This window comes from Cherax quadricarinatus, chromosome 2 (assembly GCF_038502225.1).
Source record: "Cherax quadricarinatus isolate ZL_2023a chromosome 2, ASM3850222v1, whole genome shotgun sequence".
NCBI classification, from domain to species: Eukaryota; Metazoa; Arthropoda; class Malacostraca; order Decapoda; family Parastacidae; genus Cherax; species Cherax quadricarinatus.
Genome location: NC_091293.1, coordinates 83,944,274 through 83,960,191, shown reverse-complemented (window position 1 = coordinate 83,960,191; position 15,918 = coordinate 83,944,274). Strand labels below are relative to the sequence as shown.

Below are 15,918 nucleotides of genomic sequence, written 5' to 3'. Positions count from 1 at the left end.
TTTTTATGAGGGTAGTGAGGCTCAGGTTAGGGTGTGTAGGAGAGAGGGAGTTTACTTTCTAGTAAAAGTAGGCCTTAGACAGGGATGTTTGATGTCACCATGGTTGTTTAACATATTTACAGATGGGGGTTGTAAAAGAAGAAAATGCTAGGGTGTTGGGAAGAGGGATAGAATTAAAATATGTAGACCAAAATACAAAATGGGATTTGGCACAGTTACCTTTTGCTGATGATACTGTGCTTTTGGAAGATTCTGACGAAAAGTTGCAAAGGTTAGTGGACAAGTTTGGGAGGGTGTGTAAATGAAAAAAGTTGAAAGTGAACATAGACAAGAGTAAGGTGATGAGGGTTTCAAATGAGTTAGGCAAGGGAAAAACTGAATATCAGATTGGAGGGAGTATGGAGGAAGTGAATGTTTTCAGATAAGTATATGAAGGACGAGGTAAACCATAGGAATGATGAAGGCAAAAAGGTAGGTGGTGTAATGAGGTATCTATGGAGACAGAACATTATCCATGGAGGCAAATGAAATGTACGAGATTATAGTGGTACCAACACTCATATGGGTGAGAAGCATGGGTTGTAAATGCTGCAGCAAGGAGGCTGGAGGCAGTGGAGTTGTTGTGTCTAAGGGCAATGTGTGGTGTAAGTATTATGCAGAGAATACATAATCTGGTGTTGGAATGCGAGCAAGGTAATATCCAGTGAATGGATTCAGGGAAACCATTTAGCTGGACTTAGAGTCCTGGAGGTGGGAAGTACAACGCCTGCACTCTAATTGAGGGAATTGGGATATCTGCTGTTTTGAGTGACATCTGAACTGTTGTATCTGCATGCCTCTGACAAGACAATGATAGTATAAATCATGGTTAAAATATTTCTTTTTTGGGTCACCCTGCCTCGGTGAAGCAATAACGTTGGACTTAACATTTTTCCCATGTTTTAAGGGCTAAAATATCTTGAAGCACACTAATATCAGAAGGTATAAGGAAACTGGTTGGTTTTAAACATTAAAAACTGAAAAACAATCACAACTTGGCAAAAATTAATGATAAAATGTAAATATCACTGGTGCATTCATGCTACTGTTGCCAATGAGTGATAATTTTTTTGCCAGCTCAACACCATAAAATCTTCAGTATTTATCAGATTCTATTCATTTTGGTCTTATTCAATTAAAATGCACTTTCATTCTATAAAAATGCAATTTTTTTTTTTTTTCAAAATTGTGCCACACTCACAGTAATTTATTTTTCTGGGTATGCCACAGATAAGGAGTTAAATTTTTTTTTTTAAATGCCAGCATCATCAGCATTTTAAAATTTTGGGGTCCTAACAAGTGAAGTGTTAATACCCTGTTAGGTGTTTTGATGAGACAAAAAGTTATGCTGGCCTGGTATATTGTACAGAAATGTCTCAGGAAGCCATATTGCTATTAGTTTCATCCCAAGTGCCTTCTAGTCTTGTGTGGTGGATGGATTTGTGTTTGTGGTCCCTCTTCACTGTATCACCATGAGTGCAGGGTTTGTTGGTCATATTTGGCTATTGACAAATCAATATGGGTAGGAGTAAGTTGCTGACTTAAAGAGATAATTGCAAAGGTCACTGGATTACATAAGGCAGACCCATTCTCAATATGAAAAGCAATATAGACAGGGCTTAATACACAAAGACATTCTCAAACAATATTCAACATTTCTCACCAAACTAATAAAAAAAGCCAAACAACTGTACTACTTCAGCAGATTCACTGACACAAGAGGAGATATAAAAAAGACCTGGAAAACACTTTCCCAAATTCTGGGGACCCACAAACTGAAAAAAAAAAACAAGAATATTGTTCTAACTAAACCTCATGAAACACCACTGCATCCCACTGATACAGCTAACAAGATAAATGACTTCTTCTCAAACATAGGATCTAATCTCGCCAGTAAAATCCCACGTACCAATGCCCGTGCCGGGGACTACCTAGATGGGAATTTCCCAAATTCCTTCAATCTTGTACCAACTGAGCCCACAGAAGTCACCGCGATCATAAAGTCACTTAAAAATAACTCGGGGAATCTGTCTCACGTCCCACCATTATTGTACAAGCGAGCGGCCCAAGTCCTTTCGCATGCTATTTCAAAACTTTTTAACAAGTCACTAGAAACTAGCACCTTCCCGACACTACAAGACAGCAAGGGTTACACCAATACATAAAGGTGGTGACCCTACAGGCGTAAACAACTATAGGCCAATATCAAACTTACCATTGCTATCCAAAATCTTTGAGAAACTCGTGCACAGGAGACTATATTCATTTATAACGTCACAAAACATACTCAAACCCTGCCAATTTGGATTCAGGAAAAATAAAAGTACTAATGATGCAATTATAAAAATGCTAGACCTGCTTTACACAGCATTGGAAAATAAGGAATATCCGCTAGGAATTTTTATTGACCTAAGAAAAGCGTTTGACACAGTTGACCACGGCATCCTACTCCACAAACTTGACCACTATGGTATAAGAGGCCATGCGCTTGCATATTTTAAATCCTACCTTTCTAATAGGTATCTGTATGTCACCATTAAAGAGACAGCCTCATCAATACGGCCACTTGATACTGGAGTTCCGCAGGGAAGTGTCCTTGGACCCCTGCTCTTCCTCATTTATATCAATGATCTTCCAAACATATCCCAACACCTGAAACCCATTCTCTTTGCTGACGACACGACTTATGTCATCTCCCACCCTAATCTTGCCACCCTCAACACCATTGTTAATGAGGAGCTGATCAAAATATCGACTTGGATGACAGCCAATAAACTTACACTTAACACTAGCAAAACCTACTATATTATGTTTGGTAGCAAAGCAGGTGTTGCGCAACTTAACATTAAGATCGACAACACTCTAATTGCCAGACATAATGAGGGCAAATTCCTTGGCCTATACCTCGACAACAACCTAAATTTCAGCACCCATATCCAACACATAACATGCAAGATTTCAGGTATGTCTTGCTACTTCTACTTACACTAAGGTCACACTACACATACATGTACAAGCACATATATAGACACCCCTCTGGGTTTTCTTCTATTTTCTTTCTAGTTCTTATTCTTGTTTATTTCCTCTTATCTCCATGGGGAAGTGGAACAGAATTCTTCCTCCGTAAGCCATGCGTGTTGTAAGAGGCGACTAAAATGCCGGGAGCAAGGGGCTAGTAACCCCTCTCCTGTATAAATTACTAAATTTGAAAAGAGAAACTTTTGTTTTTCTTTTTGGGCCACCCTGCCTCGGTGGGATATGGCCGGTTTGTTGAAAAAAGTATCCAAAACGGTGGGGATCCTCTCCAAGATACGATACTATGTACCGCAAACTGCCCTTCTCACACTATACCATTCACTTACATATCCATACCTCACCTATGCTATCTGTGCTTGGGGTTCAACTGCAGCAACACACCTAAAGCCAATAATAACCCAACAAAAAGCCGCAGTAAGAATAATTACTAAATCCCATCCCAGGCAATACACCCCCCCACTCTTCATAGATCTAAACTTACTCCCTGTTCAGAACATCCACACTTACTACTGTGCAATCTATATCTACAAGACCTTAAATTCCAATATTGACCTTGACCTAAAATGCTTTCTTGATAGTTGTGACAGGATCCACAGGCATAACACCAGACACAAACATCTGTATGACATTCCCCGTATTCGACTATACCTTTACAAAAATTCAATGTACAGTATTTCAAAGGACCTAAAATCTGGAACACCCTACCTGAAAACTCTAAAACTGCAGACACATTCATCACTTTCAAAACTACAGTTAAAAAACATCTTATCTCCCTGATCCACCCTGACAACTAACTACATGATAACCACCTGGTAGTTCACAATTACACTCACTCACCCACTGACTATAAATCCAGAAATGCTAATCTTAATCTTAAAATAATAAATCCTAACTAGTCATAAGTTTGCCTATGATACTCTAATATAGACACCTTGTATTGTGCCAAAACAAAAGCATTCACATTGCTAAACTCACAAATTATGATGTAGTCACTTAGCCTTAATACCATAATCTGTAAGGATTTAATGTTAAGAATTAATTTAAGTCTGCTCAAAATGCCTAGCCATACTAGGTGTCCTAGTGGCCCCCTCTGTAATTAGTATTTTATAACATGTAAGCCACACAATAACCAAAACCTGTAAACCCCACATTGTAACCCTTATAGAGAATAAACTTTAATTGAATTGAATTGAATATCTAGGCCAAAATTTACCACTCTCAGCTCAAATGAATTGACTGAGCTCATGACATAGAACTACTTCAGAGATCATGGCCTCAATGACATACTTCTATGTGACAGCCACTGGAAGGGTTAAGAGATAACATAGGAAGTGGAAGCTGCCCAAAGCTTTTCAAGTCTCCATTATACAAAAGGGGGATTACCAACAAGACCCCTGCTGCCTTAAAGAGGGAACCTATTAAGTTATTAAAGTCATTTCCTTATTAGCTGGACTGTGGTTCTCATGCTGGACTGCATATGGCTAGCAATAACAGCCTGGTTGATTAGACCTTAATCCATGAAGCGTGTTGACCCCGTAAAATAATCCGACAGGTAGCCTTCAGGCTTTTTTTTTTTTTTCCAAGTGCTGTTGCGAACCCAGAAAGAAGCATAAGGGAGGTGGTTGACTGACCACCTGGGCGCTGCTATAGTTGTTACTACCCGGCAGTACCCTGTGTGACATCAGCACACCCTATGTAGGGGGCTGCTCAGCTGGCCTCAGTGTCAGAAAGAGTGTATTCCCCGCAAAGTGTTCACCACCGCTCACTGAGCTTGATGGCCTCAGAAAGAGTGTATTCACCACTAAGCGTATTCACCACTGCTTGAGAGCCCACTAAGTTCACCTGACAGCCTCAGGCAGAGACAGAGCATGTTCACCAGTGTGCGTGTGTTCACCATTGCTTGACACACACCAGCTGGACTTTTCATGCTGGTTTGACACGCACTGGCTGGACTTCCCACTGCTGGCTATCCCACGACGTTGGAAGACACAGTCGAGGTAGTGTCGTGTGAAGACACAGTCGAGGTAGTGTCGTGTGAAGACACAGTCGAGGTAGTGTCGTGTGAAGACACAGTCGAGGTAGTGTCGTGTGAAGACACAGTCGAGGTAGTGTCGTGTGAAGACACAGTCGAGGTAGTGTCGTGTGAAGACACAGTCGAGGTAGTGTCGTGTGAAGACACAGTCGAGGTAGTGTCGTGTGAAGACACAGTCGAGGTAGTGTCGTGTGAAGACACAGCCGAGGTAGTGTCGTGTGAAGACACAGTCGAGGTAGTGTCGTGTGAAGACACAGTCGAGGTAGTGTCGTGTGAAGACATAGTCGAGGTAGTGTCGTGTGAAGACACAGTCGAGGTAGTGTCGTGTGAAGACACAGTTGAGGTAGTGTCGTGTGAAGACACAGTCGAGGTAGTGTCGTGTGAAGACACAGTCGAGGTAGTGTCGTGTGAAGACACAGTCGAGGTAGTGTCGTGTGAAGACACAGTCGAGGTAGTGTCGTGTGAAGACACAGTCGAGGTAGTGTCGTGTGAAGACACAGTCGAGGTAGTGTCGTGTGAAGACATAGTCGAGGTGTCATGTGTGACACAGATGGTAGTGTTAACGGTGTCGTGTGCGAGACAGTTTGTGTCAGTAAGAACACAGGTGAAGGATGTAACACAAATTGTATGTCATTAGCAAGGTATCATGGCACAGAGAACAGGGTGTCGAGTGACAGAGAGGAAGCGTGTTATGACGCAGAGAACAGGGTGTCATGTGATGTCAGCATAGTTGCTGATCCCCTTACATGTGTTGTATACATAGATTAGTTGAGTATCGTAGTACCATCCACGTGCTTTATATAGAAGCTCCCTAGGCAGAGTGACTGTATGGCATCATGGGATACAGCTGGAGTCAGTGAGACGCGCTGCCTCGCTCTCACTCGGCGTATAGACATCCAGGCAGTAACACGGCAGGCTGGGCCCATCCCTTCCTTACCACAGTCTGACAATATATATTGTTACCATCCAACAAGGTGTTTACCTTCAACCCTCTTATCTCCTTACCGAACCCCACACAACTGACACGGAGAGAAGGCATGTCATGTGGCACAGAGAAAAGGGCATCTTGTGACACAGAGAGAAGAAGCATTGTAGCACAGAGACAAGGGTGTCTTGTGACATGGAGTAGTAGGAGTATCATGACATTTAGAGAATACTAGTATCAAGTGATATGGGGTAGGTAGGGTCATAACTACATTGTTAGTGTAATGTGATAATAATGCCAAAGAATATACTCTTATTTTATAATGTTTCTTTACAAATCAAAGAATGTACTCTTTTATCTTAAACAATAATTTTACTAGTAAAGATTAAAAAGTATTGTATTTGTTTTTGTACTCCGGACAACATTGCATATTGCAGGTTTGGTAATGGGCGAGTTTATTAATTATACTATAAGCCTACTAGTTTAGCTTCCCCTAGAAGCTTCATTGCCAAATTTGTAATATTGTAATAGGTGCCAAGAATGAAACCCTGTTTTTCCCAACTGGTTTTCACTTGACACGACGCAATATTACATAGTGTTAATTTCAGAAACATAACCTAAGTGAAATACAAGGACCTAGTGTGTATATAATATTATTTCTTGTTTATCATACAGGAGTACAATTCAAGGAATCACATGTTTTCTCCAGCAATTTAGGTGTTCGAAGTTGTATGGTCAGTACAATTTCTATGTACATTCTCCAGATCTGCCATTTTGTCTGTCTTCAATAATACTCTCAGATTATAGTAGTACATATACAGTCTGCAGTCCATTCTGGCAAAAAGTGGTACCAACCATGGCAATGTCAGGCCAAGTTGCAAGTGCTCTAAAAATTAAAATACTATTTAAATATATACCATACTGGGCACATCAACTGTGCCTCTAAAACATAACTGAAACTTGGAATTTTCACTTCAAAAAATACCAATTTCTAGAGATTATACAGAATTTTAAAACTAAAAAAAAATAAAAATTATAATTAATTAGTGGAAAATTACAAAGATATCGACAATAAACACAAATACAAATAAAGAGGAATATTTCTATTCAAGACAAAATGCAAACTACTTAAAGTGATGACACTTTAGAAAAGATGAACCATCATATAAACATAAGTACACACCTGTTCTTGGAGGGAACATCTGTAGTTTTGTCAGCTCTGGCATTACTCCCAACTCCAGAAATCTTGGGGATGCGGGCCATGGATTTAAGCTCCTGAAAAAAAAAAAAATATATACACCTACCATCCGACTTACGACCTGCTCGACTTACGACCACTCGACTTACGACCGTGTTTTTTTTATGCCAAATTTCTGGGAAATAAACAACTACAGTGGACCCTCGAATTTAGTTCTGCCTTTTCTGTATGCAAAACTATTTTTATCTATAAAATGTATTTTTTGTTAATATTTCCCATAGGAAATAATGTAAATCCAATTAAACCATTCCAGACACCCAAAAATATTAACAAAAAATACATTTTATAGATAATAAAAACAGTTTTGCATACAGAAAAGGCAGGACTAAATTGGAGGGTCCACTGTATTTGTGTTGTATACAGTGTTTATCCTAAACCTTACAGTATAAAATACAGTACTAACAGCATAAAAAGGAAAGTAAAACATGAAATACCAAAATAAAACAATAAAATAAAGTCATTACAAAAATGTTTTGTTGATATTCAGTAGTAAAGTTCGACTAATGACCATTTCAACTTACGACCGGTTTCTTGGAACCGATCTCGGTTGTAAGTCGGATGGTAGGTTAGGTGTGTGTGTGTGTGTGTATGTGTGTATGTGTGTATGTATGTATGTATGTATGTGTGTGTGTGTGTGTGTGTGTGTGTGTGTGTATGTATTATATATATATATATATATATATATATATATATATATATATGCCAGTACTGATATAAGGAATATATATTAGTATATACACGTATTACATATACACTATATATATATATACTGTATATATACATACAGTGGACCCCCGCATACCGTTGGCATCGCATAACGATTAATCCGCATACCGCTTGCTTTAATCGCAAAAATTTTGCCTCGCATACCGTTTAAAAACCCGCTCACCGCTGTTCGTCCGAGACGCGTCCAATGTGCGCCTTAGCCAGCCTCACATGTTCCGCCGGTGGCATTGTTTACCAGCCAGCCTCCGCGGTAGCATCCAAGCATACAATCGTAACATTTCGTATTATTACAGTGTTTTTGGTGATTTTATCTGGAAAATAAGTGACCATGGGCCCCAAGAAAGCTTCTAGTGCCAACCCTACAGCAATAAGGGTGAGAATTACTATAGAGATGAAGAAAAAGATCATTGATAAGTATGAAAGTGGAGTGCGTGTCTCCGAGCTGGCCAGGTTGTATAATAAACCCCAATCAACCATCGCTACTATTGGTGGTACAGCTGCTGCTGCTACACTGTCAGCTGCTGCTGCTGCTGTAGCATCGTCTGCTGCTGCTGTAGCATCGTCTGCTGCTGCTGTAGCATCGTCTGCTGCTGCTGTAGCACTGTCAGCTGCTGCTGCTGCTGTAGCATCGTCTGCTGCTGCTGTGCTGTAGCACGTGTCTGCTGCAGCATCGACTGCTGCTGCTGCATCGTAGCATCGTCTGCTGCTGCTGTAGCACTGTCAGCTGCTGCTGCTGCTGCTGTAGCATCGTCTCCTGCTGCTGTAGCATCGTCTGCTGCTGTTGTAGCATCGTCTGCTGCTGCTGTAGCATCGTCTGCTGCTGCTGTAGCATCGTCTGCTGCTGCTGTAGCATCGTCTGCTGCTGCTGTAGCACTGTTGTTGGTGTGGCTTATGGAGAATATACCAAGAAACAATTAACCCCAGAGGATTTGCCACCCAGGATAACCCAAAAAAGTCAGTGTCATCGAAGACTGTCTAACTTATTTCCATTGGGGTCCTTAATCTTGTCTCCCAGGATGCAACCCACACCAGTCGACTAACACCCAGGTGAACAGGGAAAAATGCATGGAACTAGTGCTCATATTGGTGAATTTAAAGCCAGCAAAGGTTGGTTTGAGAGATTTAAGAATCGTAGTGGCATACACAGTGTGATAAGGCATGTTCTGGAAGAAAATACCAAACAGGACCTACAGTACTCAGGAGGAAAAGGCACTCCCAGGACACAGTGTCTCATCAGTCATTGCTGCATCTTCAATAAAGGTAAGTGTCATTTATTCTTCATTTAGTAGACTAGTACATGCACAATATATACTGTGCATGTACTACTCTACTACTGTGCATGTATCCTTCTCTTTGTGTGTAGGAAAATGTATATTTCACGTGGTAAAATTTTTTTTTTCATACTTTTGGGTATCTTGCACGGATTAATTTGATTTCCATTATTTCTTAGGGGGAAAATTCATTCTCATACCGATTATTTCGCATACCAATGAGCCCTCTTGCACGGATTAAAATCGCTATGCGGGGGTCCACTGCATATATATATATTATATATATATATATATATACATATAGATATATATATACATATAGATATATATATACATATAGATATATATATACAGATATATATATACATATATATATATATATATATATATATATATATATATATATATATATATATAATATATATATACATATATATATATATATACATATATATATATATATATATATATACATATATATATACATATATATATACATATATATATACATATATATATATATAATATATATATATATATATATATATATATATATATATATATATATATATATATACACCTGGTAAATATATATATATATACCTGGCCGATTCCCACCAAGGCAGGGTGGCCCAAAAAAGAAAAACTTTCACCATCATTCACTCCATCACTGTCTTGCCAGAAGGGTGCTCTACACTACAGTTTTTAAACTGCAACATTAACACCCCTCCTTCAGAGTGCAGGCACTGTACTTCCCATCTCCAGGACTCAACTCCAGCCTGCCGGTTTCCCTGAACCCCTTCATAAATGTTACTTTGCTCACACTCCAACAGCACGTCAAGTATTAAAAACCATTTGTCTCCATTCACTCCTATCAAACACGCTCACGCATGCCTGCTGGAAGTCCAAGCCCCTCGCACACAAAACCTCCTTTACCCCCTCCCTCCAACCTTTCCTAGACCGACCCCTACCCCGCCTTCCTTCCACTAAAGACTGATAAACTCTTGAAGTTATTCTGTTTCGCTCCATTCTCTCCACATGTCCGAACCACCTCAACAACCCTTCCTCAGCCCTCTGAACAACAGTTTTGGTAATCCCGCACCTCCTCCTAACTTCCAAACTACGAATTCTCTGCATTATATTCACACCACACATTGCTCTCAGACATGACATCTCCACTGCCTCCAGCCTTCTCCTCGCTGCAACATTCATCACCCATGCTTCACACCCATATAAGAGCGTTGGTAAAACTATACTCTCATACATTCCCCTCTTTGCCTCCAAGGACAAAGTTCTTTGTCTCCACAGACTCCTAAGTGCACCACTCACTCTTTTTCCCTCATCAATTCTATGATTCACTTCATCTTTCATAGACCCATCCGCTGACACGTCCACTCCCAAATATCTGAATACATTCACCTCCTCCATACTCTCTCCCTCCAATCTGATATCCAATCTTTCATCACCTAATCTTTTTGTTATCCTCATAACCTTACTCTTTCCTGTATTCACTTTCAATTTTCTTCTTTTGCACACCCTACCAAATTCATCCACCAATCTCTGCAACTTCTCTTCAGAATCTCCCAAGAGCACAGTGTCATCAGCATAGAGCAACTGTGACAACTCCCACTTTATGTGTGATTCTTTATCTTTTAACTCCACGCCTCTTGCCAAGACCCTCGCATTTACTTCTCTTACAACCCCATCTATAAATATATTAAACAACCACGGTGACATCACACATCCTTGTCTAAGGCCTACTTTTACTGGGAAATAATTTCCCTCTTTCCTACATACTCTAACTTGAGCCTCACTATCCTCGTAAAACCTCTTCACTTCTTTCAGTAACCTACCTCCTACACCATACACCTGCAACATCTGCCACATTGCCCCCCTATCCACCCTGTCATTAGCCTTTTCCAAATCCATAAATGCCACAAAGACCTCTTTAGCCTTATCTAAATACTGTTCACTTATATGTTTCACTGTAAACACCTGGTCCACACACCCCCTACCTTTCCTAAAGCCTCCTTGTTCATCTGCTATCCTATTCTCCGTCTTGCTCTTAATTCTTTCAATAATAACTCTACCATACACTTTACCAGGTATACTCAGCAGACTTATCCCCCTATAATTTTTGCACTCTCTTTTATCCCCTTTGCTTTTATACAAAGGAACTATGCATGCTCTCTGCCAATCCCTAGGTACCTTACCCTCTTCCATACATTTATTAAATAATTGCACCAACCACTCCAAAACTATATCCCCACCTGCTTTAACATTTCTATCTTTATCCCATCAATCCCGGCTGCCTTACCCCCTTTCATTTTACCTACTGCCTCACGAACTTCCCCCACACGCACAACTGGCTCTTCCTCACTCCTACAAGATGTTGTTCCTCCTTGCCCTATACACGAAATCACAGCTTCCCTATCTTCATCAACATTTAACAATTCCTCAAAACATTCCCTCCATCTTCCCAATACCTCTAACTCTCCATTTAATAACTCTCCTCTCCTATTTTTAACTGACAAATCCATTTGTTCTCTAGGCTTTCTTAACTTGTTAATCTCACTCCAATACTTTTTCTTATTTTCAACAAAATTTGTTGATAACATCTCACCCACTCTCTCATTTGCTCTCTTTTTACATTGCTTCACCACTCTCTTAACCACTCTCTTTTTCTCCATATACTCTTCCCTCCTTGCATCACTTCTACTTTGTAAAAACTTCTCATATGCTAACTTTTTCTCCCTTACTACTCTCTTCACATCATCATTCCACCAATCGCTCCTCTTCCCTCCCGCACCCACTTTCCTGTAACCACAAACTTCTGCTGAACACTCTAACACAACATTTTTAAACCTACCCCATACGTCTTCGACCCCATTGCCTATGCTCTCATTAGCCCATCTATCCTCCAATATCTGTTTATATCTTACCCTAACTGCCTCCTCTTTTAGTTTATAAACCTTCACCTCTCTCTTCCCTGATGCTTCTATTCTCCTTGTATCCCATCTACCTTTTACTCTCAGTGTAGCTACAACTAGAAAGTGATCTGATATATCTGTGGCCCCTCTATAAACATGTACATCCTGAAGTCTACTCAACAGTCTTTTATCTACCAATACATAATCCAACAAACTACTGTCATTTTGCCCTACATCATATCTTGTATACTTATTTATCCTCTTTTTCTTAAAATATGTATTACCTATAACTAAACCCCTTTCTATACAAAGTTCAATCAAACAGCTCCCATTATCATTTACACCTGGCACCCCAAACTTACCTACCACACCCTCTCTAAAAGTTTCTCCTACTTTTATATATATATTTTTTTTTTTTTTTTTTTTTCAACAAGTCGGCCGTCTCCCACCGAGGCAGGGTGACCCAAAAAAGAAAGAAAATCCCCAAAAAGAAAATACTTTCATCATCATTCAACACTTTCACCACACTCGCACATTATCACTGTTTTTGCAGAGGTGCTCAGAATACAACAGTCTAGAAGCATAAACATATAAAGATACACAACATGTCCCTCCAAACTGCCAATATCCCAAACCCTTCCTTTAAAGTGCAGGCATTGTACTTCCCATTTCCAGGACTCAAGTCCGACTATTTGAAAATAACCGGTTTCCCTGAATCCCTTCACAAATATTACCCTGCTCACACCCCAACAGATCGTCAGGTGCCAAGTACCATTCGTCTCCATTCACTCCTATCTAACACGCTCACGCACGCTTGCTGGAAGTCCAAGCCCCTTACCCACAAAACCTCCTTTACCCCCTCTCTCCAACCCTTTCGAGGACGACCCCTACCCCGCCTTCCTTCCCCTATAGATTTATATGCTTTCCATGTCATTCTACTGTGATCCATTCTCTCTAAATGACCAAACCACCTCAACAACCCCTCTTCTGCCCTCTGACTAATACTTTTATTAACTCCACACCTTCTCCTAATTTCCACACTCCGAATTTTCTGCATAATATTTACACCACACATTGCCCTTAAACAGGACATCTCCGCTGCCTCCAACCGTCTCCTCGCTGCTGCATTTACCACCCAAGCTTCACACCCATATAAGAGTGTTGGTACTACTATACTTTCATACATTCCCTTCTTTGCCTCCATAGATAACGTTTTTTGACTCCACATATACCTCAACGCACCACTCACCTTTTTTCCCTCATCAATTCTATGATTAACCTCATCCTTCATAAATCCATCCGCCGACACGTCAACTCCCAAGTATCTGAAAACATTCACTTCTTCCATACTCCTCCTCCCCAATTTGATATCCAATTTTTCTTTATCTAAATCATTTGACACCCTCATCACCTTACTCTTTTCTATGTTCACTTTCAACTTTCTACCTTTACACACATTCCCAAACTCATCCACTAACCTTTGCAATTTTTCTTTAGAATCTCCCATAAGCACAGTATCATCAGCAAAAAGTAACTGTGTCAATTCCCATTTTGAATTTGATTCCCCATAATTTAATCCCACCCCTCTCCCAAACACCCTAGCATTTACTTCCTTTACAACCCCATCTATAAATATATTAAACAACCATGGTGACATTACACATCCCTGTCTAAGACCTACTTTTACCGGGAAGTAGTCTCCCTCTCTTCTACACACCCTAACCTGAGCCTCACTATCCTCATAAAAACTCTTTACAGCATTTAATAACTTACCACCTATTCCATATACTTGCAACATCTGCCACATTGCTCCTCTATCCACTCTATCATATGCCTTTTCTAAATCCATAAATGCAATAAAAACTTCCCTATCTTTATCTAAATACTGTTCACATATATGCTTCAATGTAAACACCTGATCTACACATCCCCTACCCACTCTAAAACCTCCTTGCTCATCCGCAATCCTACATTCTGTCTTACCTCTAATTCTTTCAATTATAACCCTACCGTACACTTTTCCTGGTATACTCAGTAAGCTTATTCCTCTATAATTTTTACAGTCTCTTTTGTCCCCTTTCCCTTTATATAAAGGGACTATACATGCTCTCTGCCAATCCCTAGGTACCTTCCCCTCTTTCATACATTTATTAAACAAAAGTACCAACCACTCCAACACTATATCCCCCCCTGCTTTTAACATTTCTGTCATGATCCCATCAGTTCCAGCTGCTTTACCCCCTTTCATTTTACGTAATGCCTCACGTACCTCCCCCACACTTACATTCTGCTCTTCTTCACTCCTAAAAGATGGTATACCTCCCTGACCAGTGCATGAAATTACTGCCTCTGTTTCTTCCTTAACATTTAAAAGTTCCTCAAAATATTCTCGCCATCTACCCAATACCTCCATCTCCCCATCTACTAACTCCCCTACTCTGTTTTTAACTGACAAATCCATATTTTCCCTAGGCTTTCTTAACTTGTTTAACTCACTCCAAAATTTTTTCTTATTTTCATTAAAATTTCTTGACAGTGCCTCTCCCACTCTATCATCTGCTCTCCTTTTGCACTCTCTCACCACTCTCTTTACCTTTCTTTTACTCTCCATATACTCTGCTCTTCTTATAACACTTCTGCTTTGTAAAAACCTCTCATAAGCTACCTTTTTCTCTTTTATCACACCCTTTACTTCATCATTCCACCAATCACTCCTCTTTCCTCCTGCCCCCACCCTCCTATAACCACAAACTTCTGCCCCACATTCTAATACTGCATTTTTAAAACTATTCCAACCCTCTTCAACCCCCCCACTACTCATCTTTGCACTAGCCCACCTTTCTGCCAATAGTCGCTTATATCTCACCCGAACTTCCTCCTCCCTTAGTTTATACACTTTCACTTCCCTCTTACTTGTTGTTGCCACCTTCCTCTTTTCCCATCTACCTCTTACTCTAACTGTAGCTACAACTAAATAATGATCCGATATATCAGTTGCCCCTCTATAAACATGTACATCCTGGAGCCTACCCATCAACCTTTTATCCACCAATACATAATCTAATAAACTACTTTCATTACGTGCTACATCATACCTTGTATATTTATTTATCCTCTTTTTCATAAAATATGTATTACTTATTACCAAATTTCTTTCTACACATAGCTCAATTAAAGGCTCCCCATTTACATTTACCCCTGGCACCCCAAATTTACCTACTACTCCCTCCATAACATTTTTACCCACTTTAGCATTAAAATCCCCAACCACCATTACTCTCACACTTGATTCAAAACTCCCCACGCATTCACTCAACATTTCCCAAAATCTCTCTCTCTCCTCTACACTTCTCTCTTCTCCAGGTGCATACACGCTTATTATAACCCACTTTTCACATCCAATCTTTATTTTACTCCACATAATCCTTGAATTAATACATTTATAGTCCCTCTTTTCCTGCCATAGCTTATCCTTCAACATTATTGCTACTCCTTCTTTAGCTCTAACTCTATTTGAAACCCCTGACCTAATCCCATTTATTCCTCTCCACTGAAACTCTCCCACCCCCTTCAGCTTTGTTTCACTTAAAGCCAGGACATCCAGCTTCTTCTCATTCATAACATCCACAATCATCTCTTTCTTATCATCTGCACAACATCCACGCACATTCAGACTTCCCACTTTGACAATTTTCTTCTTC

The 15,918-nt window shown here is 40.0% G+C and overlaps 1 protein-coding gene across 1 annotated transcript in view; it reads right to left on the bottom strand.

Moving 5' to 3' along the window:
* Nipped-B (Nipped-B cohesin loading factor) overlaps positions 1–15,918 on the bottom strand; it is a gene marked incomplete in the record, with an annotated part of 502,160 nt that overhangs the window by 295,957 nt on the left and 190,285 nt on the right. Inside the window, 1 exon segment of the mRNA XM_070089404.1 lies at positions 7,216–7,307. Coding sequence (XP_069945505.1) covers positions 7,216–7,307 — 92 coding nt within the window.